This window comes from Asterias amurensis, chromosome 19, assembly GCF_032118995.1.
Source record: "Asterias amurensis chromosome 19, ASM3211899v1".
In the NCBI taxonomy this organism is placed as follows: domain Eukaryota; kingdom Metazoa; phylum Echinodermata; class Asteroidea; order Forcipulatida; family Asteriidae; genus Asterias; species Asterias amurensis.
In genome coordinates this window covers 13,169,563-13,196,149 of record NC_092666.1, presented here as the reverse complement: position 1 = coordinate 13,196,149, position 26,587 = coordinate 13,169,563, and the positions used below count along the sequence as shown (strand labels likewise).

At 39.2% G+C, this 26,587-nt stretch overlaps 3 protein-coding genes and 1 non-coding gene across 4 annotated transcripts in view; 1 reads left to right on the top strand and 3 right to left on the bottom strand.

Moving 5' to 3' along the window:
* Positions 1-10,022: 10,022 nt before the first annotated feature.
* On the bottom strand, positions 10,023-19,797 carry LOC139951767 (etoposide-induced protein 2.4-like). The gene is made up of 8 exons (XM_071950844.1): positions 19,642-19,797; positions 18,642-18,840; positions 18,226-18,353; positions 17,321-17,454; positions 16,130-16,246; positions 15,265-15,376; positions 13,765-13,951; positions 10,023-12,468 (listed from the first exon to the last, which is right to left on the bottom strand). The coding sequence occupies exons 2-8, from the start codon at positions 18,830-18,832 to the stop codon at positions 12,378-12,380; spliced, it is 960 nt and encodes a 319-aa protein (XP_071806945.1). The 5' UTR covers positions 18,833-18,840; positions 19,642-19,797; the 3' UTR covers positions 10,023-12,377.
* A 118-nt stretch (positions 19,798-19,915) lies between these two features.
* LOC139951766 (palmitoyltransferase ZDHHC23-B-like) lies at positions 19,916-23,484 on the top strand. The gene is made up of 4 exons (XM_071950843.1): positions 19,916-20,153; positions 20,673-21,425; positions 22,107-22,271; positions 22,797-23,484. Exons 1-4 carry the CDS (start codon positions 20,020-20,022, stop codon positions 23,044-23,046), a joined length of 1,302 nt encoding a protein of 433 aa, XP_071806944.1. The 5' UTR covers positions 19,916-20,019; the 3' UTR covers positions 23,047-23,484.
* Trnas-gga (transfer RNA serine (anticodon GGA)) lies at positions 22,333-22,407 on the bottom strand. Its single transcript has one exon. It is a non-coding gene; the product is annotated as a tRNA-Ser (tRNA).
* A 23-nt stretch (positions 23,485-23,507) lies between the features above and the next one.
* Positions 23,508-26,587, bottom strand: part of LOC139951765 (cilia- and flagella-associated protein 44-like) — a 42,727-nt gene continuing 39,647 nt past the window's right edge. The window contains 2 exon segments of the mRNA XM_071950842.1: positions 23,508-25,616; positions 26,111-26,179. Coding sequence (XP_071806943.1) covers positions 25,482-25,616; positions 26,111-26,179 — 204 coding nt within the window. The 3' untranslated portion in view covers positions 23,508-25,481.

The following is a 26,587-nucleotide window of genomic DNA, read 5'->3' as shown; positions in this document are numbered from 1 at the left end:
ATGGTTGTATAGTTTCCCAATGACTGGTGTATGGTTGTGTAATTTCCCATTGACTTGTGTATGGTTGTGAAGTGTCCCATTGACTTGTGTATGGTTGTGAAGTGTCCCATTGACTTGCGTTTGGTTGTGAAATGTCCCATTGACTTGTGTATGGTTGTGTAGTTTCCCAATGACTTGTGTATGGTTGTGTAGTTTTCCAATGACATGTGTATGGTTGTGAAGTGTCCCATTGACTTGTGTATGGTTGTGAAGTGTTTCATTGACTTGTGTGTGGTTGTGTAGTTTCCCAATGACTTGTGTGTGGTTGTGTAGTTTGCCATTGACTTGTGTATGGTTGTGTAGTTTCCCATTGACTTGTGTATGCTTGTGTAGTTTCCCATTGACTTGTGTATGGTTGTGTCAATTCCCATTGACTTGTGTATGGTTGTTTAGTTACTCATTGACATGTGTATGGGTGTGAAGTGTCCCATTGACTTGCGTTTGGTTGTGAAATGTCCCAATGACTTGTGTATGGTTGTGTAGTTTCCCAATGACTTGTGTATGGTTGTGTAGTTTCCCAATGACATGTGTATGGTTGTGTAGTTTCCCACTGACTTTATATGGTTGTATAGTTTCCCGATGACTGGTGTATAGTTTCCCGATGACTGGTGTATGGTTGTGTCAATTCCCATTGACTTGTGTATGGTTGTGAAGAGTCCCATTGACTTGTGTATGGTTGTGAAGTGTCCCATTGACTTGTGTATGGTTGTGAAATGTCCCATTAACTTGTGTACGGTTGTGTAGTTTCCCAATGACTTGTGTGCGGTTGTGTAGTGTCCAATTGACTTGTGTATGGTTGTGTAGTTTCCAAATGAATTGTGTGTGGTTGTGTAGTTTGCCATTGACTTGTGTATGGTTGTGTAGTTTCCCATAGACATGTGTCTGGTTGTGTAGTTTCCCAATGACTTGTGTGCGGTTGTGTAGTGTCCAATTGACTTGTGTATGGTTTTGAAGTGTCACATTGACTTGTGTATGGTTGTGTAGTTTCCGATTGACATGTGTATGGTTGTGTAGTTTCCCATAGACATGTGTCTGGTTGTGTAGTTTCCCAATGACTTGTGTGCCGTTGTGTAGTGTCCAATTGACTTGTGTATGGTTGTGTAGTTTCCCATTGACATGTGTATGGTTGTTTAGTTTCCCATAGACATGTGTCTGGTTGTGTAGTTTCCCAATGACTTGTGTGCGGTTGTGTAGTGTCCAATTGACTTGTGTATGGTTGTGAAGTGTCCCATTGACTTGTGTATGGTTTTGAAGTGTCACATTGACTTGTGTATGGTTGTGTAGTTTCCGATTGACATGTGTATGGTTGTGTAGTTTCCCAATGACTTGTGTGCCGTTGTGTAGTGTCCAATTGACTTGTGTATGGTTGTGTAGTTTCCCATTGACATGTGTATGGTTGTTTAGTTTCCCATAGACATGTGTCTGGTTGTGTAGTTTCCCAATGACTTGTGTGCGGTTGTGTAGTGTCCAATTGACTTGTGTATGGTTGTGAAGTGTCCCATTGACTTGTGTATGGTTGTGTAGTTTCCCGATGACTTGTGTATGGTTGTGAAGTTTCCAATTGACTTGTGTATGGTTGTGTAGTTTCTCATTGACTTGTGTATGGTTGTGTAGTTTCCCAATGACATGTGTATGGTTGTGTAGTTTCCCACTGACTTGTGTATGGTTGTATAGTTTCCCAATGACTGGTGTATAGTTGTGTAGTTTCCCATTGACTTGCGTATGGTTGTGAAATGTCCCATTGACTTGTGTATGGTTGTGTAGTTTCCCAATGACTTGTGTATGGTTGTGTAGTTTCCCAATGACATGTGTATGGTTGTGAAGTGTCCCATTGACTTGTGTATGGTTGTGAAGTGTTCCATTGACTTGTGTGTGGTTGTGTAGTTTCCCAATGACTTGTTTGTGGTTGTGTAGTTTGCCATTGACTTGTGTATGGTTGTGTAGTTTCCCATTGACTTGTGTATGCTTGTGTAGTTTCCCATTGACTTGTGTATGGTTGTGTCAGTTTCTATTGACTTGTGTATGGTTGTTTAGTTTCTCATTGACATGTGTATGGTCGTGTAGTTTCCCATTGACATGTGTCTGGTTGTGTAGTTTCCCAATGACTTGTGTGCGGTTGTGTAGTTTCCCAATGACTTGTGTGCGGTTGTGTAGTTTCCCATCGGCTTGTGAATGGTTGTGTAGTTTCCAATTGACATGTGTATGGTTGTGTAGTTTCCCAATGACTTGTCTGCGCTTGTGTAGTTTCCCATTGGCTTGTGTATGGTTGTGTAGTTTCCAATTGACTTGTGTATGGTTGTGATGTCATTAACCATCAACATATTCTGTGTACCTCATGTTAGTTTTAATTACTCTGGAGAGGTTTTTGATGCATTTTGGCAGACTTTTTTGTCCACAATTATCTTTCTGATTTCTTTCATGAAAACAGTTGTGTGGCGATTTCGAAAAGCCTTCTAAAACTGGCAATTTTTTCGGGGGTGGGGGGTTGAGCTTTGAAAAATCTCACGCATCGTTGGCCTCTGGACTTGGCATCTCTGGAATTGTGTATAGATGTGTATATTCCCATTGACTTGTGTATGGTTGTGTAGTTTCCCAATGACATGTGTATGGTTGTGTAGTTTCCCACTGACTTGTGTATGGTTGTATAGTTTCCCGATGACTGGTGTATGGATGTGTAGTTTCCCATTGACTTGTGTATGGTTGTGAAGTGTCCCATTGACTTGCGTATGGTTGTGAAATGTCCCATTGACTTGTGTATGGTTGTGTAGTTTCCCATTGACTTGTGTATGGTTGTGTAGTTTCCCAATGACATGTGTATGGTTGTGAAGTGTCCCATTGACTTGTGTATGGTTGTGAAGTGTTCCATTGACTTGTGTGTGGTTGTGTAGTTTCCCAATGACTTGTGTGTGGTTGTGTAGTGTCCCATTGACTTGTGTATGGTTGTGAAGTTTCCAATTGACTTGTGTATGGTTATGTAGTTTCTCATTGACTTGTGTATGGTTATGTAGTTTCTCATTGACTTGTGTATGGTTGTGTAGTTTCCCAATGACATGTGTATGGTTGTATAGTTTCCCAATGACTGGTGTATGGATGTGTAGTTTCCATTGACTTGTGTATGGTTGTATAGTTTCCCAATGACTGGTGTATAGTTGAGTAGTTTCCCATTGACTTGCGTATGGTTGTGAAATGTCCCATTGACTTGTGTATGGTTGTGTAGTTTCCCAATGACTTGTGTATGGTCGTGTAGTTTCCCAATAACATGTGTATGGTTGTTAAGTGTCCCATTGACTTGTGTATGGTTGTGAAGTGTTCCATTGACTTGTGTGTGGTTGTGTAGTTTCCCAATGACTTGTTTGTGGTTGTGTAGTTTGCCATTGACTTGTGTATGGTTGTGTAGTTTCCCATTGACTTGTGTATGCTTGTGTAGTTTCCCATTGACTTGTGTATGGTTGTGTCAATTTCTATTGACTTGTGTATGGTTGTTTAGTTTCTCATTGACATGTGTATGGTCGTGTAGTTTCCCATTGACATGTGTCTGGTTGTGTAGTTTCCCAATGACTTGTGTGCGGTTGTGTAGTTTCCCAATGACTTGTGTGCGGTTGTGTAGTTTCCCATTGGCTTGTGTTTGGTTGTGTAGTTTCCAATTGACATGTGTATGGTTGTGTAGTTTCCCAATGACTTGTGTGCGCTTGTGTAGTTTCCCATTGGCTTGTGTATGGTTGTGTAGTTTCCAATTGACTTGTGTATGGTTGTGATGTAATTAACCATCAACATATTCTGTGTACCTCATGTTAGTTTTAATTACTCTGGAGAGGTTTTTGATGCATTTTGGCACACTTTTTTGTCCACAATTATCTTTCTGATTTTTTTCATGAAAACAGTTGTGTGGCGATTTCGAAAAGCCTTCTAAAACTGGAATTTTTTTCGGGGGTGGGGGGTTGAGCTTTGAAAAATCTCACGCATAGTTGGCCTTTGGACTTGGCATCTCTGGAATTGTGTATAGATGTGTATATTCCCATTGACTTGTGTATTGTTGTGAAGTGTCCCATTGACTTGTCTATGGTTGTGAAGTGTCCCATTGACTTGCGTATGTTTGTGAAATGTCCCATTGACTTGTGTATGGTTGTGTAGTTTCCCAATGACTTGTGTATGGTTGTGTAGTTTCCCAATGACATGTGTATGGTTGTGTAGTTTCCCACTGACTTGTGTATGGTTGTATAGTTTCCCGATGACTGGTGTATAGTTTCCCGATGACTGGTGAATGGTTGTGTCAATTCCCATTGACTTGTGTATGGTTGTGAAGAGTCCCATTGACTTGTGTTTGGTTGTGAAGTGTCCCATTGACTTGTGTATGGTTGTGAAATGTCCCATTAACTTGTGTATGGTTGTGTAGTTTCCCATTGACATGTGTATGGTTGTGTAGTTTCCCACTGACTTGTGTATGGTTGTATAGTTTCCCGATGACTGGTGTATAGTTTCCCGATGACTGGTGTATGGTTGTGTCAATTCCCATTGACTTGTGTATGGTTGTGAAGAGTCCCATTGACTTGTGTATGGTTGTGAAGTGTCCCATTGATTTGTGTATGGATGTGAAATGTCCCATTAACTTGTGTATGGTTGTGTAGTTTCCCATTGACATGTGTATGGTTGTGTAGTTTCCCATTGACTTGTGTATGGTTGTGAAGTTTCCAATTGACTTGTGTATGGTTATGTAGTTTCTCATTGACTTGTGTATGATTGTGTAGTTTCCCAATGACATGTGTATGGTTGTGTAGTTTCCCAATGACTGGTGTATGGATGTGTAGTTTCCCATTGACATGTGTATGGTTGTGAAGTTTCCAATTGACTTGTGTATGGTTATGTAGTTTCTCATTGACTTGTGTATGGTTGTGAAGTGTCCCATTGACTTGTGTATGGTTGTGTAGTTTCCCATTGACTTGTGTATGGTTGTGAAGTTTCCAATTGACTTGTGTATGGTTATGTAGTTTCTCATTGACTTGTGTATGGTTATGTAGTTTCTCATTGACTTGTGTATGGTTGTGTAGTTTCCCAATGACATGTGTATGGTTGTATAGTTTCCCAATGACTGGTGTATGGATGTGTAGTTTCCCATTGACTTGTGTATGGTTGTGAAGTGTCCCATTGACTTGTGTATGGTTGTGAAGTGTCCCATTGACTTGCGTATGGTTGTGAAATGTCCCATTGACTTGTGTATGGTTGTGTAGTTTCCCAATGACTTGTGTATGGTTGTGTAGTTTCCCAATGACATGTGTATGGTTGTGAAGTGTCCCATTGACTTGTGTATGGTTGTGAAGTGTTCCATTGACTTGTGTGTGGTTGTGTAGTTTCCCAATGACTTGTGTATGGTTGTGTAGTTTCCAACTGACCTGCGTACGGTTGTGTAGTTATTAACCATCAACATATTCTGTGTACCTCATGTTAGTTTTTATTACTCTGAAGAGGTTTTTGATGCATTTTGGCACACTTTTTTGTCCACAATTAATTTTCTGATATTTTTTATAAAAAATGTTGGGCGGCGATTTCGAAAGGCCTGCTAAAACTGGCAATTTTTTCGGCGGTGGGGGGTTGAGCTTTGAAAAATCCCACGCATAGTTGGCCTCTGGACTTGGCATCTCTGGAATTGTATATGGTTGTGTATATTCCCATTGACTTGTGTGTGGTTGTGTAGTTTCCCATTGACTTGTGTATGGTTGTGTAGTTTCCCAATGACTGGTGTATGGTTGTGTCAATTCCCATTGACTTGTGTATAGCTGTGAAGTGTCCCATTGACTTGTGTATGGTAGTGAAGTGTCTCATTGACTTGTGTATGGTTGTGAAGTGTCCCATTGACTTGTGTATGGTTCTGTAGTTTCCCATTGACATGTGTATGGTTGTGTAGTTTCCCAATGACTTGTGTTTGGTTGTGTTGTTTCCCATTGACTTGTGTATGGTTGTGTAGTTTCCATATGACTGGTGTGGTTGTATAGTCATTATCCATCAACATATTCTGTGTACCTCATGTTAGTTTTAATTACTCTGAAGAGGTTTTTAATGCAGTTTGGCACACTTTTTTGTCCACAATGAAATTTCTCAATTCCCAAGGGGTAAGTTCAGCATTTTTATCGATTTTGGGCCTGATCTGCAAAAATCAAAAGGGGTAAGTCCAGGATTTTTATCGATTTTGGGCCGAAAACTGAAAAATTCTGAAGGGGTAAGTCCAGCATTTTTGTTGATTTTGGGCCAAAAACTGAAAAATTCACAAGGGGTTAGTCCAGCGTTTTTGTTGTTTTTTGGCCGAAAACTGTAAGATTCACAAGGGGTTAGTCCAGCATTTTTGCTGATTTTGGGCCGAAAACTGAAAAATTCACAAGGGGTAAGTCCAGCATTTTTATCGATTTTGGACCGAAAACTGAAAGATTCACAAGGGGTTAGTTCAGCATTTTGTTGAGTTTGGGCCGAAAACTGAAAAATTCACAAGGGGTAAGTCCAGCGTTTTTATCGATTTTTGGCCGAAAACTAAAAAATTCACAAGGGGTAAGTCCAGCATTTTTATCGATTTTGGGCCGAAAACTAAAAAAATCACAAGGGGTAAGTCCAGCATTTTTGTCAATTTTGGGCCGAAGACTAAACAATTCACAAGGGGTAAGTCCAGCATTTTTATCGATTTTGGGGCGAAAACTTACAAATTCACAAAGGGAAAGTCTAGCATTTTTATCGATTTTGGGCCGAAAACTGAAAAACTCACATGGGGGTAAGTTCAGCTTTTTTTTGGATTTTGGGCCGAAAACTGAAAAATTCACAAGGGATAACCTCCAGCATTTCAATCGATTTTTGGCCGAAAACTGAAAAATTTACAAGGGGTGAGTCCAAAATTCTTATACAAGTCGGGCCGAAAACTGAGAAAATTCACAAAGGGTAAGTTCAGCATTTTTATACAATTCGGGCCGAAAACTGAAAAATTCACAAGGGGTAAGTCCAGCATTTTTATCGATTTTGGGCCAAAAAGTGAAAAATTCACAAGGGGTAAGTCCAGCATTTTAATCGATTTTGGGCCGAAAACTGAAAAATTCACAAAGGGTAAGTTCAGCATTTTTATACAATTCGGGCAGAAAGTGAACAATTCACAAGGGGTAAGTCCAGCATTTTTATCGATTTTGGGCCGAAAACTGGAAAAATTCACAAAGGGTTAGTTCAGCATTTTTATCGATTTTGGGCCGAAAAGTGAAAAATTCACAAGGGATAAGTCCAGCATTTTTATCGATTTTGGGCCGAAAACTGAAAAATTCACAAGGTGGTAAGTCCATCATTTTTGTAGATTCGATTTTTGGCTGAAAACTGGATAATTCACCAGCATTTTTCATCAAGGGTTAAGTTCAGCATTTTTATCGATTTTGACCCCAACTTGAAAAGTCCACCCAAAACTGAAAATCCACAGGGGGAAAGTTCAGCTTTTTTATCCATTTGGGCCGAAAACGGAAAAATTCACAGGTGGTACGTCCAGCATGTTTATACAATTTTGACCCCCAAACTGTATATCCACCTGAAACTGACAAATTCACAAGGGGTAAGTTCAACATTTTCTTCGATTGTTTGGCCCAAAACCGAAAAATCCACTTGTGGTATTCCAGCGTTTTTACCGATTTTGGGCCCTTAACTGAAAAGTGGGTAGTAGCCAGCATTTTTGTCGAATTGGTCTGAAAATGAGTAACCAACAGCATTTTTATCAAAATTTGAATAATTGCAAGGAGATGCACAGCAATGATTTTTAATCAAATTTCAGTTGCTTTTAAATATTCACAAGAAATAAGCTTTACAGTTCTGTACATTTTGACCGTTTTATTGCAATTTTTAACAACCTTTGTGTGCTTGTAAAAAAGGGTCAAATTCACAAGGGGTAAGTCCAGCGTTTTTATCGATTTTTGGCCGAAAACTAAAAAATTCACAAGGGGTAAGTCCAGCATTTTTATCGATTTTGGGCCGAAAACTAAAAAAATCACAAGGGGTAAGTCCAGCATTTTTGTCAATTTTGGGCCGAAGACTAAACAATTCACAAGGGGTAAGTCCAGCATTTTTATCGATTTTGGGGCGAAAACTTACAAATTCACAAAGGGAAAGTCTAGCATTTTTATCGATTTTGGGCCGAAAACTGAAAAACTCACATGGGGGTAAGTTCAGCTTTTTTTTGGATTTTGGGCCGAAAACTGAAAAATTCACAAGGGATAACCTCCAGCATTTCAATCGATTTTTGGCCGAAAACTGAAAAATTTACAAGGGGTGAGTCCAAAATTCTTATACAAGTCGGGCCGAAAACTGAGAAAATTCACAAAGGGTAAGTTCAGCATTTTTATACAATTCGGGCCGAAAACTGAAAAATTCACAAGGGGTAAGTCCAGCATTTTTATCGATTTTGGGCCAAAAAGTGAAAAATTCACAAGGGGTAAGTCCAGCATTTTAATCGATTTTGGGCCGAAAACTGAAAAATTCACAAAGGGTAAGTTCAGCATTTTTATACAATTCGGGCAGAAAGTGAACAATTCACAAGGGGTAAGTCCAGCATTTTTATCGATTTTGGGCCGAAAACTGGAAAAATTCACAAAGGGTTAGTTCAGCATTTTTATCGATTTTGGGCCGAAAAGTGAAAAATTCACAAGGGATAAGTCCAGCATTTTTATCGATTTTGGGCCGAAAACTGAAAAATTCACAAGGTGGTAAGTCCATCATTTTTGTAGATTCGATTTTTGGCTGAAAACTGGATAATTCACCAGCATTTTTCATCAAGGGTTAAGTTCAGCATTTTTATCGATTTTGACTGTTATAACAAAGTAAAGGTGAATTTGTGCAAAGAGTTAGTCAGAGTGACGACCAGGCGTTCAGGGGACTCAAAGTCTGGTGGAAACCAGCGTGGTGATCACCCATTAGTTCCTTTCTGGGATTGGCTAGTCCCGGTCCCTCCTTTACTCTCCCACCCGGCAAAATTCATCCAACCTAATTTGGGGATAGACATGACGGACCCCAATCCATTCCTGCGGCCAGCAGTAAAATCAAGTCTATATATGTACAGGCATAGGATTCGAACCGGGTGTACCAGCTCTGGGTAGAACACGCAATGGAACTATCCAGTGCACCTGAGTGCCCGTTGGTGTTTAGAGGTGGTTTTAGACACTACTTATATAATTCACTGCGTTCAAGCAGAAAAAAAGGACACTCGCGGGATTTGAACCCGGGTCTCATGATTCCCAGTCCACTAGGTTCTCCCGTCAAGCTACGGGGCTACCTGCCTCTTCAAATAAATACTTGAATTTAAATCTAATTAAACAAACACAGTTTAACACGTCACTATAGACGGATTCATTGTCTTTTATTTGAACTCACTGGTTTATACCCTTTGGAAAAAGCATAATAAATATGCTGGACCTTACCCTCTTGTGGCGATCTTTCAAATTTGTTCGCGAAATTTGACAAAAATGCTGGACTTACCCCTTTGCTTATTTATGCCCTGAAATAAATAAAAATCCTGAACCTACCCCTTGCGAAATTTTCAATTTAGGGCCCAACACAAAATTGGTTAAAAATGCTGGACTTCCCCCTTGCGAAACTTTCAATTTAGGGCCCAACTCAAAATTGGTAAAAAATGCTGGACTTGCCCCTTGTGGTTTAAAAAAACATTTGACCGAAATTGGTCAAAAAAGGCTCAGAGAAAAATACCAAATATTTTCCCCGCAAAACGGAATCATACCAGGAACATTTAAATAAACGAAATTACAAATACATCCAACAAAAAATAAAAACATTTTTTTGAAACTTTAACAATTCTCTTTGCATTGTCAACTTTTAATAAACAAAGTATTGTTCTTTTCCAAATAAATATTTCTCATAACACAATCATTTTTATAATATTTACATGTTTAAAACATGACAACTACCGTGCAAGGCAAGTTACTGTATTTAATAATAATAATCATAATATAACAAATTTTAAGGCATTTTAAAGATTTGAGTTAGTTTACTAATGCTGAAGTGATATCATTGGTAATTATTGTTGCAGTTTCCATAGTTGCTGCAGAAAAACGTGAATTGAGTTTAAACCACAAGGAAAACCGACTGAGTGAATTTAAATTGATTTCATGTTGACAAAAAACAAACTGACTAGAGCAGGATTTGAACCAGCAACCTCCGGATTAATGTGCCAGCGCTCTACAAACTGAGCTGGATTAAGTATGAATGCGTCGGTGACAAAAGGAAAACACACACTTTAAAGGATGTTTGACACTGCTCTAGAACGGCAAGGGTCGTAGGTTCCAACCCCACCCGAGTAATATGTCTGGGATTTTTTTTTCTTCACAGAACTCGGGTAAGTACTGAGTATACAGTGCTAACACACAACGGTGTATATGGGTAAATGGCAGATCATCACTTCAAACTGATACAAAATTGCTTTTTTTCTTTAAGTTGAAACAATGTTTGAAACAATTTCACTTGATACTTGCTAATAACATTTACTTTTAGTCTGGTAAGTTATATTGCAGAACACTGCACAATATTAAGTGTTAAATTTGACAACATGGCTGTCATAACATATTACTATACCTCATACATATTCATGACCGAGAGTCGAGTTCTAATTGGTCCATTCATCATCACGTGTCAGGTGTTAATTTTGCTAATTACCAAGCGCGCACGTGAGTATTCACGCAAGTGGTAAATGCGCGTGACAAGTAATAGCTCCCTAGGAGCTATTCTACTTGTCATGCGCATTACCATTGTGCGACGTCATCCCCGAGCGCTATTCTACTTGTCATGCGCTTTACGATCGTGGTACTGTTTAGTATACAGGCATGAACAGCGTTCTCTCTAGCGACATCCAACACATGAACAAACGTATCATGTGCATTTTATTTCACAGTTATCATCTTGCTCAAAACTCATGTAACTGAACATGTATGAAGTATAGTAAACAAATATAACATGGTTTATTTCGGGTGACTAGTCGATGAGCTCTACTCGGTACTGGAAGTTGACAAACTAGATCCCTCGGCTTCGCCACGGGAACTAGTTTGTCAACTTCCAATACCTCGGGGAGCCAATATCGGCTAGTCACCCGAAATATACCGTGTTATATTTGTATAACAAATACCCAAGAGAGAATCAAAGTTAACCTCAAAGGGTTTAAAAAAACACTAGTGCAACTGTTTTGGCAGGAATTAAGTGTTATTTTAACTTCTAATTGTGTAAATTGTTATTCTTTTAATGTCTGGTAAATGAAGTAATCTACCTTTTATTAAAAAATTAATGTTTGCAGGTAGCAATTGACACATGCCAGTGTTTATCAACAACCTTGCAAAAACACATCTGAAGTTCATATTCATTGCTACTTCAAATATATTTAATTTGATAACAGTTTGTGGTTAAACAAAGAGCTTTACTCCTGTCCAATTTCTTTGGTGACACTCTTAAACTTTCTAGCATGTCTAGTGAAAAACATCTCTTTTTTAATGTTCCCAAATCTTATGAAATGTACAGTGTCTTCTAATCGCCCAATTCCAAATAATTAAAAAAAAAACTACCCCCCCCAAAAAAAAACAAAAAAAAAACCGCCGCCTACCCCCCAAAACACACACTTCTTTCCACCTTTTTCTCCCCAATGCGTCTATGCATCTATTTCATTTATATTAAGTGTCCGCTTTCTTTACAACTACATCACTTCAAATCAGGTCGTTTCTGACTAACTATTGTTACACCACATGCCAGTCTGCGTAGTTGTTGATTAAAAAAATTACTTCCCAGTACTTAAAAGTGTTTATCAACTAAAAGAGTGTTAGTGGACAATTATATTGGTCCATCAAAAAAACAGAGCTAAAACAATCAGCCTAGTTGTTGATATCCACACACATCCACACATACAGATTTTATCAACTCATTGTGGACCGGTGGATGCTTAGTTGATACACCACCTCAGTCAGCATGGCCATTGATATAAAAACAATGTCAAGGACTATACCTGCATTACCGCCTATTTTTAGATCGGTGGATGATCCAGATGCCATCATAAAAATGCCTAGTTGTTGATATCCACACACCTCAGTACAGATTCAATCAATAGTGGATCAGTGGACATTTTAGTTGGTACATCACCCCAGTTAGCATGAAGCAAGTTCAATCAAGAGACTATAGTTGACTATCAGCTGTTGACTATTGTGTCGACCATTGGGCCATTTGGCCTGGCATCCAGGATGTATTTCATGCATAGAAACAGTGACTAGTGGTTGACAAATGGTCGCTGATCGAACTTGCCCATGATTGTTGATATAACAAAACAACTTCAAGGAGAGTACCTACAATTACCGACTTGTTTTAGGTCTGTGGACGGTCCGGTGAAATATCCTGTTGGAAATCTCCACTACCACGGAGAAGATGTGGAGTGGAAAATCACTGGAATAAAAAGAGAGAAAAGAAATGACCATTAGAATAATGAACACTAGCGGTAGCAATTTGTGGGAACTTGTTGATGGATGCACTCATCAACAAGAATGACTTAAAGGAACACGTTGCCTTGGATCGGACGAGTTCGTCTTCAAAAAGCGTTTGAAACCGTTTGTTATGAAATGCATATGGTTGGAAAGATGTTGTAAAAGTAGAATACAATGATCCACACAAGTTTGCCTCGAAATTGCGTGGTTTTCCTTTTACTGTGCGAACTAACACGGTCGGCCATTTATGCGAGTCAAAAATTTGACTCCCATAAATGGCCGACCGTGTTAGTCGACAAAGTAAAAAGAAAACCATGCAATTTCGAGGCATGTTTGTGTAGATAATTGTATTCTACTTTTACAACATCTTTCTAACCATAACGATTTGATAACAAACGGTTACAGAACACTTTTCAAAGACCAACTCGACCGATCCAAGGCAACGTGTTCCTTTAATGGGACAGACAATGTAACTATGCCAGCCGACCCCGTCTCAAGGAACTTACCCAACCCCCTCCCAATCCCTCTTTACTCACCACGACTACCTCCCCCAGCCCCTCACCTAGGTTGACAACACTACCAGCCCTCCCTCTCTCCAACCACCCCTTCCCTACTCTCCACCTTCCCCAGGGGTGAGAGTCATTGCCAACAAAAAAGGGCTGAAACTAGGATACAATTTCTAAGGTAAGTTGTAATGGTGACATTTCCACCTTTTGATAACCCCTGAAGTTATAGATTCCTAGGAGGTTTTGAAAACAGTGCAAAGGTGTTTGCAGTACTAAAGAAGTAGACCAAAGAGCTGGATTTCTTTACTCTGTGGAACAATACATGTCTGATTTTATTCACCAGGCCAACACAAAAAGTCTGAATTCAGAGAAAAGTCTGAACAAATCTCTTCCCTGCTGCCCCTGACTCTCTATCAAAACACACCATGGTTGACTTGGTGTGACAGACATTCAAACCATACCAGCCCACTCTCCCTCAAACCACGCCCCTCCCTTACCCACCACCATCCCCCTAAGGCCCGGTTCTTACTTCCTGCAAATGCAATGCGATACAAATGTTGACGTCACAAATTCGCAACGAATAGTTCGCGTCAGTTGACTTGTGCTAAACTCCTAGGAAACATTCGCTGTAAAACATTTGCTGTAAAACATTCGCTGCAAAACATTCGCTGCAAAAACAGCCTTGTGACGCCAAAATTCACTTTGCATTCGCATGAAGTGTGAACCGGGCTTCACTCTTCATCAAAACTCACCATGGTTGGCTTGGTGTAACAGCTTCATTTCCGCTGATGATAAACAATGGGAAAAGAATAGAGAAGAGGCATCCTCTGATGATGTAGGACGATGGTAAAGACGTCAAAACAGCCAGAGGGAGACCAAAACCAAAGAAATACGGCCAGTTGAGTTCGATCAACGACAGCCGTCGATGGACCTTCCAACCTGAGAAGATAATAGCAAAACAAAGCTTTAAAGCCATTGGACACAGAAAAAAAATTAAAAGTTCACAGATTTACAAATAACTTACAGGGTTTACAGAAGGTAGTAGTGAAAGACTTCTCTTGAAATATTATTCCATGAAATGCTTTACTTTTTGAGAAAACATTAAAACAATATCAATTCTCGATATCGAGAATTATGGATTTATTTTAAACACATGTCATGACACGGCGAAACGTGCGGAAACAAGGGTGGGTTTTCCTATTATTTTCTCCTTACTCCGATGCCCAATTAAGCCTAAACTTTCACAGGTTTGTTATATTTTTATTTTTATACACAAGTTGTGATACACGAAGTGTGGGCCTTGGACAATACTGTTTACCGAAAGTGTCCAATGGCTTTAACAGAGGGCAAGACCAATTTCATTTTGCACAGGGCACAACCATTGGAAAATCTGGTCTGTGGTAAACCATAACTCATAATTCAAAAACCTAGTCCCACATACCTTGCAGGAAATACTGTATGTTTCAGCGCTTTAAGACGCCCTTTGGGTGTATAAAGCACGATATAAATATCGACTATTATTATTATTATTATTATTATTATTATTATTAAAGCAAACACCAAGGCCAAAACCAGGAACGGGGTCTGTTTCCAGGCAAGAAGGGGCGGCAGTGTGTAATTAGAAAAAAAAAAATGTTGGATAAAGTTTGAGCTTCTTTTCTCAATTTTAATTTCAATTTCAGCACTGTGAGGTTCTTGAGGCAGAGCTGTCTAGGGCCGTGGACTCGAGTGGGTTTGAATCCTGGCCTGGCCAGACGCAATAATAATGTCCTTGAGCAAGGCACTTTATCATAATTATTTGCTTCTGCCTAACCAGGAGTACAAATGGGGTACCGCGAAAGCTGGGGATTGAACTAAGAATGTTCTTAGTCATTTAATGCCAATGAAATTGTTGTCCCTTCCTCTTATCGCTGCGGTGTTTTGTTGTGGGTGCAGTTTTTGTTTTCAATAGTCTGGTTTTGCTTGTGTTTTATTGTTTTCTTTTGTGTGATTTTTAAATGTTTCAGTGCAATCATCTTTTTATATTGTATAATTATATTTTTATCGTTGGCAGGGGACTGGTTTTACACATCTTTTGTAACAGTTTATATACTTTTTTGTTTAACCTTGACAACCCCTGTACAACTTGTAACTATTGTGTATGTCTAAAGATTTAAAATAAATAAATTTAAAAAACGGCCTGGTGAGCCATATTGGCTCCAGACAGATTTTTACTTCTCAAAGAAAAATTTCTCTTTCAGAACTAGACTCACCCATATTGAACCATTTATACTCAAACGCATAAAGTGAGTTAAGAAGACACAGGTGAAGTAGACTCAAGACTTGACCCACGCCCGGTATGGGGACAAGGCTCACCAGCATACTCTGGGGAAAAATCAACAATCACGCAAGGAGAAGTTTGAGAAAAAGCAAGACAGTTTTTGATTGATATAGGGCATCTCAGGGCTGTATGCTTCGTTTTTGAAAGGGCAAGGGCACCAAGGCATTTTCGTCTTGGTAAAGGGCATCCTATGATGAAATTGCAAATTTGTACTGGAGCATTTCAAGGGCACTAAGGCAATGACAAGGGGCAACGGAGACAATCGCCTCCGTTGCCTCCGTGAAGTATCAGGCCTGAGCATCTCTATGATGATCATTTCAAAGGGGCATCAAGGCATACACCAGGGGGCATCAATGCAATGATAAGAGACATCAAGGCATAGACCAGGGGCAACAATCATGGAGCTAGCCAGAGGGGTGTCTGGGTGACTTCTGGGCATCAAGGCAATAACCAGGGACACCAAGGCAACGACAAGGGGCAACACCCACAGTGTTAGCCAGAGGTGTTCATGTATGTGTGCCTTTTGGGCACCAAGGCAAAACCGAGGGGCACCAAGGAAATGACCAGTTGGCATCAAGGTAATGACAAGGGGCACCAAGGCAATGAACAGGAGCACCAAGGCAATTGTTGCTTCATCGCCTCTGTGAAGTATCAGGTTTAGAATCGGTATTGGGAAAAGAGGAAGACAGACTAACAAATTAGCTTTAACCTTGTTAAGGGGGAATAGCGGACAAATGTTGTCGGATGACAGGAGCAAAGTGGGAATTGGTGAATTAAGGGGTTGCTTAACAACTTACCTGTATGAGAAAGAGAGCCTGTACGATTAAACTGAACAATAAATCGGCAATAAGTTCACTGAGATTAGGAAGTTGAGGACGGCCGCGGGACTTCCGGTACGCTGCATCGGCAATGTCCTTCGGAAACAAACAAAACCAAAGTTAAGAAAGTTACAGTTACCAGTTTTTTTATTAGTTTGAGATGAACAAAACAAATTGACCGGAGCAGGACTTAAAGACCTTGGACACTATTGGTAAGTGTCAAAGACCAGTCTTCTCACTTGGTGTATATCTCAACATATGATGCATAAAATAAAAAACCTGTGAAAATTTGAGCTCAATTGTTCGCAAAAGTTGCGAGATAATAAAGAAAGAAAAGAAACATCTTGTCACACGAAGTTGTGTGCTTTCAGATGCTTGATTTCAAGACCTCAACTTCTAAATCTGAGGTCTCAAAATCAAATTCGCGGAAAATTACTCTTTCTCGAAAACTACGTCCTTTCAGAAGGAGCAGTTTCTCACAATGTTTTATACTGTCAACAGCTCTCCCCATTACTCGTTAACAAGTAAGATTTCATGCCAATAATTATTTTGAGTAATTATCAATAGTGTCCTCTGCCTTTAAACCAACAGCCTCCAGATTGACTAATAGGGCGACAGCCAACAAAGGGCTGGTTGGTATAGGTTCTGTAAGTTAATCCAGAAGGTCAGTTGTTCAAATCCTGCTCCGGTTAATTGTTCTTTGTTCAAACCCAACTTATTTAAAGTTTCCCCAGTCAGTTTCCTTTGTGGTTTAAGACTCAGTTTTGTATTGAAGCGATGTTGGCGTCTTTTTCTGTAATAGCGCCCTGAGCACTTTTGTGGATTCGTGCGCTCTATAAGACCTCGTTATTATGTCTCGTGGCTGAGCGGTCAAGCGCACTGGACGGTGATAGTGAGGGTTCGAGTCCCAAGGAATGACACTAACCATTATTGCGTCAGTCTTTGGAACAGACTTCAACTTGGTTGAGTAAATGGCACTCATAAAGCCTGTAAGCACATAAGCTTGCTAAGCACAGAAAAACCTTACCAGCCAAAACTCCCTAAGGTTTACAGTGTTGCGACTGGTGCCTCACTCATATTTGGCTTAGGAAAACATATTTTCCGCGCTTAATGGCTTTATGAAGTTGGGCCCAGGCCTGTAGTCTATCATGAACTGTTTGTTTCGCTTACCTGAAACCAGAGGCTGCTTACTGCTCTGCTTAGCACAAAGAGAGGAAGAACCCAGAGTGCGCTGAATGTGTAGGACATCATTGGACCCATCCAAGCCCAGACTGTGGTGTTCGATAAAGACTGACCTGAAATACCTAAAAAACAAAAAAAAACAAAAAGAATAAAATGAACCAAAATGAAATTAAGTACCGCTCTTGTTGTTCCTCAAAATGGTAACTTCAGTTTTCTTCAAGGGAAGTGTAGAAGATGATAAGTGTGGATACAATTCTTTTGATTTAAAAAGTAACAAAGCAAGCGCTAATATTAGGATGAGTGATGTGGAAGATGATGAACAAAATGTTTCTGTTTCAGATGTGGGAGGAAAACACCAATGGGGGAATCCCATGTCAATCATGAAGGGACAGAATATCTACCCAACATACAAGACCTCGGACTGAGGGATTTGTCTCCAGATTCGACTAGACACCATGTTGGATTCCCCTTCCCCAAATTCAAGCGCTATGGTAACAGCAGTTTAAGACACTGGTACTATTGGTAATTGTCAAAGACTAGTCTTCTCACTTGGTGTATCTCAACATATGCATAACATAACAAACCTGTGAAAATTTGAGCTCAATCGGTTGTCGAAGTTGCGAGATAATAATGAAAGAAAAACACCCCTGTCACACAAAGTTGTGTGCTTTCCGATGCTTGATTTCGAGACCTCAAATTCTAAACCTGCGGTCTCGAAATCAAGTTCGTGGAAAAATTACTTCTTTCTCGAAAACTTCATTACTTCAGAGGGTGCCGTTTCTCACAATGTTTTATACTATCAACCTCTCCCCATTACTCATTACCAAGAAAGGTTTTGTGCTAATAAATATTTTGAGTAGTTACCAATAGTGTCCACTGCCTTTTAGACTCACCAATTATACTCTGAGTAATGAACTGTAACGTTGGTAGGACCAGACTGTTGAAGGCCACAATGCTCAGCCAAAACACTCCGCCGTTCAAGAAACAACATTGTAGGATGCGTTGCATTACTTTCTGCTCACTAGAATTTAAAACAAAAAATATTTAAAAATATTGGGAATATTCATGAAGTACAAGTTTACCAAACAATTTGCCATATTTCTCTCCAATAACGATAAATCTTTTTTTTGTTTTCATAGAAACGCGGATAATTGCACAGCTTTGGGCAAATGTTGCATAAGAAGCGTCTTGATCAAAGACACAAGTCAAAAGTGTAATTTAACAGAATCCAAAACCACACTTTGTTAACTTAACGATAAAAAAAACTATTAGAAAGGAAGTGTCCCCGTTTGAATCGACTTTTGCAGACCTTTCTTTTTTCTCTCGCACAGGAATCGGTCTCCTTTGAGTCTCTCGTCTCTTTTCTTCTTGCCGTCGTTTCTTCTCCTCAGCCAAGGCGTTAATCTCAGCATCTACGCGAAAGATGAAGAGCGCCCCCAAAACCGCATCACGCATTCCGTGACAAAGGTCCGAAATGATGAGTTTCATGGAGTCTGTCATTGTACAGGCTGCAAGAAAAAAGAAGAAACATATATCATGCTATGTCTCGTTCGTCAAAGTGATTGTACCGCACTCAGACCATTTGTTCCAAAGATCAATACAGGCAAAGTAGTGCCCTATGTGATACCCTTGTTTTTTGAAACCGTTCAATTTGTTTTACTCATCCCTGTTGTATAAATCATGTAAAAAAATAAGTTAAAAAGTTGATAGAATTTTTAAGGTACTGCTGAACAACTGGAATGGTTAATTCTGAGTTTCCTTGCAGGAAGAGTAATCCGTAAATACATGGTATTTATTTAAATTAGAGTTATAGTATAATTTATATATACAATCTGATGAGAAATGATTCGACATGCAGAATGTTTACGATTTCTCAGAATGACACTTCTCAGCTAAAACATGCAAATGCCACTTTTATTGGATCTTTCTGTATCATGTTGTCTATACATGGAAAAGTTTCCGTATGGCGCCACCACTTTTTTATTTGATATGAAATAACATAGTATCTAATTTACCTCAATGAGATATCCCTTTTTGTAAAAATGAGTAAAAAATTGGTGGCGCCATACGGAAAGTTATCCCTATACATTGCCAACAAAACAACCTATTTTTTATAAATAACCTTTAATTTAAAATAACATAACCAAAACAAAAGAAAGGGGAAAGTAAGTCTGCAGAGTGCAGACCAGAACAACACTTTATTACTTAAAAAACAAATTTGGTTTAGTTGGCGTTTGATTTGAACTTGAATTTTGAAGTTGGTGGCGAAAGGATGTTTAAAAAGCCTCAAAATATTGCCAAATACTTACCTTGCCTGGTCACTAAAATATTGCATCAAGTACTTTTGTGATTACACAATGTTTTAACAAGTTTGATCATCATAGAGCTAGGAAGTTGATGATGGATCAATGTTGTGATGTGATGATGCCGAGACTTGCATTAAACTTTTGTCAATCTTTCGTATTTATTTACACAGTGGTACTTCCCAGACTCCTTTATAACAATTTTTACGAAGTTATTACTCTGACAGGACGGGTACCACTCTAATAAAGTCGACACGACTTCTCGTCAACAGAGGGCGTTCTACTTGGTGACGAACTCTCCATTTGTTTTGTGCTACGAAGTTTTCGGTCGATAATCTCTCATTTTAACCACTTTATCGAATTAAAAACAAATTTTGTGTAATCATGGGAAGAGGTCAAGATGAAGACGAGGAAGGTCAACCGCTATGTTGCTGTGAATACATGAATGAAAGTGGAGATAAAAGTCATTTATTGGCACTGTGTTGTGACTGCCAGGAAGTGGACGAAGCTTGTGACAGGTTTGTCAATATTGTATGCCATTCCATTGTATGCCATTGCACTGCCCTGAGCCCAATTTCACAGAGAAGTTCTTAATTAAACCTTAGGAGATCCCTCCTTTCTGATTGCAAATAATGTTCATTTCTTTGATCAAATTTTGTCAGTAAAAATGTCAACACAATAAGGTAGGCAGAGGGGGTATTGAAACTGAAACTTTGTTGTTTAGATTTCATTTCTGTAGGTTATGGTATTGAAGTTACTAATGTAATATAATACTTCTTTAAACATACTTCATTGGAAAGACTAAATGTATATCTGGACATGACCTTTACTTTGAACTCTTGATGTGAATAGAAGTAGGTCAAACTAAAGAGGTAGAATGTCTCCACGGTTACGCTATTTGCCGCCAAGGTATCTAGAGTTAAAGCTGAAAAAAAGTACAGTCAAACTTTTTTACAATACCTTTTACAATACCTTAAACTTGTCTGAAAAGAAGCTGCCTCATTTAACAATCTGTCAACTGCCTTTTCTTTTTACAGGCTGCTCAAGAGGCAAACAGTCGATAAAGACAAGTTCTCCAAAGCCTTCTCAGTCGTCAAGGATCGAGTTCGCATCCCGACATTCTTTGGTGCCGGTGCCAAACGTCTTGACCAACTGCTGGACACCACAGCGATACCACCAATCGTGATCGTTCCAGCGTGGATTTACCTCGCATCGATACACATCATCGCTGCAACTATTTTGTTCTCATTTGTTCCCCCTTCAATTCTTCTTTACCACCGGCTGTTTTTGCGACATCGACGACGGACTCAGTTCTTCATGAGTTGGGGTCTGACGTCCGTATTTTCAATCTATGGATTCTTTTATTTCTACGTGAGCTCAGACCTCAGCGTTACTGAGTTCACAGTTACGACTGTTTTATTTGTTTTCACTCTTATGGCTTTTTTCAAATCGAAGCACGGACCTGGTGTCGTTAAAGTAGAGCAAGCGTCCCCGAATCAAAACTTTTTCAAAGTCCTGCCCGAATCGACGGTTGTATCTGAAAGTGACGCAAACCTGCAACGTAGAAATCACTCTGGCAGCGATTGCAGTACCTCAGACAATGGATGTGCCTCGGAGAAATCACATGAGACGAGTGCTCTTATTGGTAGAGAGCAGCATTCTGGTAGCGAAGCGACCAATCAGGAATCAGAAGACTGGTGTGATGTTTGTAAACTACTCAAACCAGAGAGAGCTGGTCACTGCAGGATATGTGGTCACTGTGTAAACAGATTAGACCATCACTGTGTTTGGTGAGTGCGATGCAGAATACAGACGATATAAAATACAGTGCACTCCAGGCCTTTGATTTCACGAGGCCATGGCCTATATTGCCCTTGGCTTGGCCTTGGTGCCCCTTCAAAAGTTTCCCATTAATTTTCCAATGGAAGCGCCCTTTTCAAAATGAAAATGGTCTCGCCCTCTCTTAAATTAAGTTCGAAGCCCGGCACTCCCCAATAACTTGCCAAGAAGGGATCATTATCTGGCAAAATTTGATTAAGTTTCTGCCTTTGTTTGTTTGTTTGTTTTAAAAGAAGATCTCCCCTGTTAAGGCAAATTCCCACTAAGGAATATAAACACCAAGCGGCAAAAGCCAATCTCTCTCAATAGTTATCTTCTATGATTAGTGATTTGCACAAATCATGAACTTGTGATACAGTGACTAGACGACAATACTTATTCTAGTCATTGTAAAACCAGTGGTAAGCTTGGTAGGATTCGAACCCACAAAAACCTTGTGATTGAATTCCTGCAGTCTAACCACTGGACCACACAATTGTACAACCAATCAATCAATCATTAATAATTTATATAGCTCCTAAATCAAAGGTTTGCTCAAAGGTGCTGAGGCACAGAAGAAATAAAAAGGCACTCATTTTTAATTCTCGTATTTTAATTTGAAATTGCTTGTCTTCTTGATTCTTGGTTTTCAGGATTGATAGTTGCATTGGAGTTGGTAACCATCGTTCGTTTCTATTGGCAGCTGTTCTGTTTGTATTCGGTGGTGTTGTAGGAGGATACCAGTCACTGAGCACAATTTGTTCTCTTCAGCTCGACGAGTTGCTGGAATGCTGTGCTGTTTCATTCACAAATAGAAGGTACTAAATTCAATCTTAATTTTGGTTTTACCCTGACACCGGCATCAACAAATCACAGGCATATTACTTGGGTGGGATTCAAACCCACGACCTTTGCAATTCCAGAGCAGTGTCATACCAACTAGACTACCAAGATTGCCCGGTAGCTAGAGGCAGTTTGAATCCAATGTTTCAAGTCCTAAATTCAATCTGTTTTGACCCTCTCTCTGACCACTCAACATCAACCACTGTGTTTTTTGAACGATAGATAAAGTTGGTCAACATACAAAACAATTTGCTGACTCGGCTACTACCCAGTACACAGTCAACCCACTTACTGTCTGACCACTCAATATCATCCACTGTGGATAAACTACATCTAGGTGGTCTGGTTTTGAACTATCGTCAGTTATTAATGCCATTAATTTTGAGAGTGACTACCAAACGTTTATATCTTCCCTTTAAATGTTGCTTATTAAGAAAAACGTATCTGGCTTAAATTTCTTAACGTGCCTCATGCTTCATAATTTTCTTATTTCTCCTCAGAACCGCAGTCATCTTGGTCTCCATCATCTACACTGTGCTTGCCACAATATGCGTCCTGGCCCTCCTCGTACAACAGTTTCATCTGATCACGCATAATTGGACGTACCGGGAACGCAAACTGTCCACGCGGTCGCACAGACATCGAGAGAAACTGTTCGAGTTAGACAGAGGCCTTTTGACAAACTGGGTTGATTTTCTCTTAATGAGGCAAGGGGAGGATAAACCTTCGGGTGGTTTGACTAATGTGTGATGGATGTACAAAGTTAACCCTCCTACATGTCTGACCATTCATGTTGGCGTTTAAGTGGTATCTAGCCCCAGCTTTTTGATATTGAATCTTAAGACAGTTAAAGTTGTTAATAATTAAATTTTCCAAAAAACAGCAGTCGGTTTTGCGAGACATGCTTTTTCCTTTTTTAGTTTCCAATGAGTCTTTCATTCATGAAGAAGCAATGTGTTAAATTTTGTTTGTTTTTTACCAATTAATTAGTTTTGAACAAAGAATAATGAACTGGATCGGGACCTAAGTCCAGCTATCCTGCCCTATATGTTGGCGGACTCCCTATTAGCGAATATCTTTGTTCAGGGATGCCAGTCAGAAGCCATGTTACTGTTAGCTGTCGTGTAGGGATCACACCCAAGTGTACGATACAACCTGGTAGATTTTTTAACATTTTGTTTTGAAAAATAAATCAATAAATAAACGTAGTATTTATAAAACAACACCTAAAAACAAGCTTTCTAGACACTTGTTCTCAGAGTAAAAACAAAGTATTTATTCAGTTTCACACCAACTTTGAAAGTACAGAAAAAATATCATCTTCAAATCAACTATTAAACCCAAACCACTTGGAAGATCCAAATAAATTCAAAATTATACTATTATCATTTCATAAAAAATAGAATATGCTTGTTAAGGCACGTGAACATTCATTGGTTAATTTAAGAAATAATTGGACGGATGTTAATTAAGTATAGATGGTGGATGGAATTTCTTTGAGGCAACATTTTTATTTTATACAATTAATAGTAAGGCATGACTTGTACAATAGATCTTTGCCTAATTTCATGGCTATGCTTACTGTAAGCAAAGAATCGGCGCTCAAGGAAGCAGGGAGTTCCGCATTTGCGTGCGCACTTCACGTTACTCAGCGCTTGCACAATAAGCGTAGATTGGTGATCGTATGCGCAGAATTCAGGGGAGAGCAGAGCCATGAAATTGAATAATAGAAGGCGTTTTTTTCACAGAGCAAAATTTACAAGTTGAAAAGTCTAGAAGTACAAGTATTGTAAACAGGTTCACAAAGTCTTCTTTAAAATTCTGAAGTTTTACAAATGAAGCTTAAATACTTGGTTTATAATTTTGGACGGAGCTTTCATGTACTTAAAATATTTTAAGAATCTGAAATACCACAAAGTACAGGGAACTAAGGAACAATTTATTTGAATAATATTTAACATCTATTATAATATTTCTATTGTAAAACTCTACTTATTTATGAAAATACTCACGTTATTTGAAGGTTTAAAAGTTGAGGACGGAAATGTTTTTTGCATTTGCAACTTTGTTTCATCACATGTTACTTTTAAGGTATCTATGTTCTGTAAAAAATAACACAAATTTTGGATGTGTCCGATCTTACTTGAAAGTAAAATTTAAATATTGCTGGATTTTACATAGCACTATGCATCTTCAAATGATTAAATATTGAGGACGGATTTACGTTAACAATTTTGTTTCAAGAAAATTAATTTTTTTGTTTAGATCTGTGTTCCATAAAAATAAAGAAACTTTACTCTGTCCAATAGTACGTGAAAGTAAAAGTTGAACATTGCTCTGATTCAACTACTCTTTCTTGCGTTTGTGAAACAAAGCCATGGATTTGGATTTATGACCCAGGCCTCTTATCCTGAAGACTGTAATCCGTGGCTGGGTCGAAAGTGAAATGTTTCCAGTCAGTCTTGAATGAAGACTAGCTCTATGGTTCACCAGACTGCAATCCAAAACTAGGTTGGAAGTGTATTTTTCCCATCCAGTCTGGAACAAAAACCAGCTCTACCACCATTATTTATGGTCAGGATGCATGTTATGTGTTGAAGTCTTGAATGTAGACTAGCTCTACTGCTAACCAGACTACTATCACTGGATGCTTCAGAAGTAATTTGTTTCCATCCAGTCTGGAACGAAGACTAGCTCTACCATCTACCACAATTATTGATGGTCTGGATGCATGTTGTGTGTTGAAGACTGCTGTATCGGAGGCTGGGTTGGAGGTAAAATGTTTCAATTCAGTCTTGAACGAAGACTAGCTCTACAGCTGAACATTATTGATGGTCGAATGCATGTTGTGTGTTGAAGACTGCTGTATCGGAGGCTGGGTTGGAGGTAAAATGTTTCAATTCAGTCTTGAACGAAGACTAGCTCTACAGCTGAACATTATTGATGGTCGAATGCATGTTGTGTGTTGAAGACTGCTGTATGGGTGGCTGGGATGGATGTGAAATGTTTCCATTCAGTCTGGAACGAAGACTAACTCTACCACCATTACTGATGGTCAGGGTGCATGTATTGTGTTGAAGTCTGTAATGAAGACTAGCTCTACTGCTAACCACACTGCTATCAGTGGATGCTCTGGATGTAATTTGTTTCCATTCAGGCTGGAACGAAGACTATCTTTACCACCATTACTGATGGTCTGGATGCATGTTGTGTGTTGAAGACTGCTGTATTGGTGGCTGGGTAGGGGGTAGAATGTGACCACCCTTCCTTGAGAGGAGACTAATCTCCTCTTTCAGAGCTTCAATCTCCTGTGCTTGAAGCTAAACAAAGAAAATAACAATAACTTTAATTAAATTAAATTAAATTCGATTCAATTAGATTTTATATTAACATCCCCAAAATTACACGACAGAAGTTAAAAATTAAACAATTTAATCATCAAATAAAAAAAATTAAAAAAACGTAAGTCGTTTTCTTGGCAGCAAAAATACATCATAAATGTACTAAAGTCAACCCTTGTTATAGGCTAAATATAAGCACTGTTATAAAAAGGTTATGCCAATAAAGAGGTTCTATACTTTCTATAAAGAGGTTTCGCTTTTAAAGAGTACATTCTGAACAGTACATTCTATGGCTTCGCGTCCCATTCGAAGGACGCAGCAATAGTAGTTAAGTATCTCGCTTAAGGTCACAAGTGTCACGACCAGGGCTCGAACCCACACTCTGCTGATCAGAAACACTAGATCTTGAGTCTGGTGTTCTTATCTGCTCGGCCACGACACACCACACTGTATTGATTTCTATTTTTACTCACCTGGACAAGCTGGATCAAGCGACCTCTCTCCTCCAAGTCCGCTTTCCGACTTCCCGTGAACTCGCCACCCTGTCATAAAACAACAAAAGTTTAGCTTGTCAACTCAAACATCCTTTCGGTCTTAGTTTGTGGGATCCTGCTTTTGTTGTTCTATAATTTCCTTTTGTGTACCATTATAACAAAGAAAACCTTGTTGGATGCATTGTTGTTTTGTTGAAACCCCCCTATTGACCCATTTCACCTGGCGTCATCATCAGAATAATCTTGGATGCGCCATTTTGGTGGTCAATGTCAATGTGTATTATTCCATGGTTATTCAGTGAAGTGAGCATTTTAGACGACGCGGCGTTTACACGTTAACCTATTGACCACCAACACGGTGAGCTTGCCACCAGTCGCCGCGTGTGACGCGCGTGCAAGGGGTCAATAGGTCGGCTTGTATAAGAACACACAAGTGTGTAACAAGTGTGTAAACAC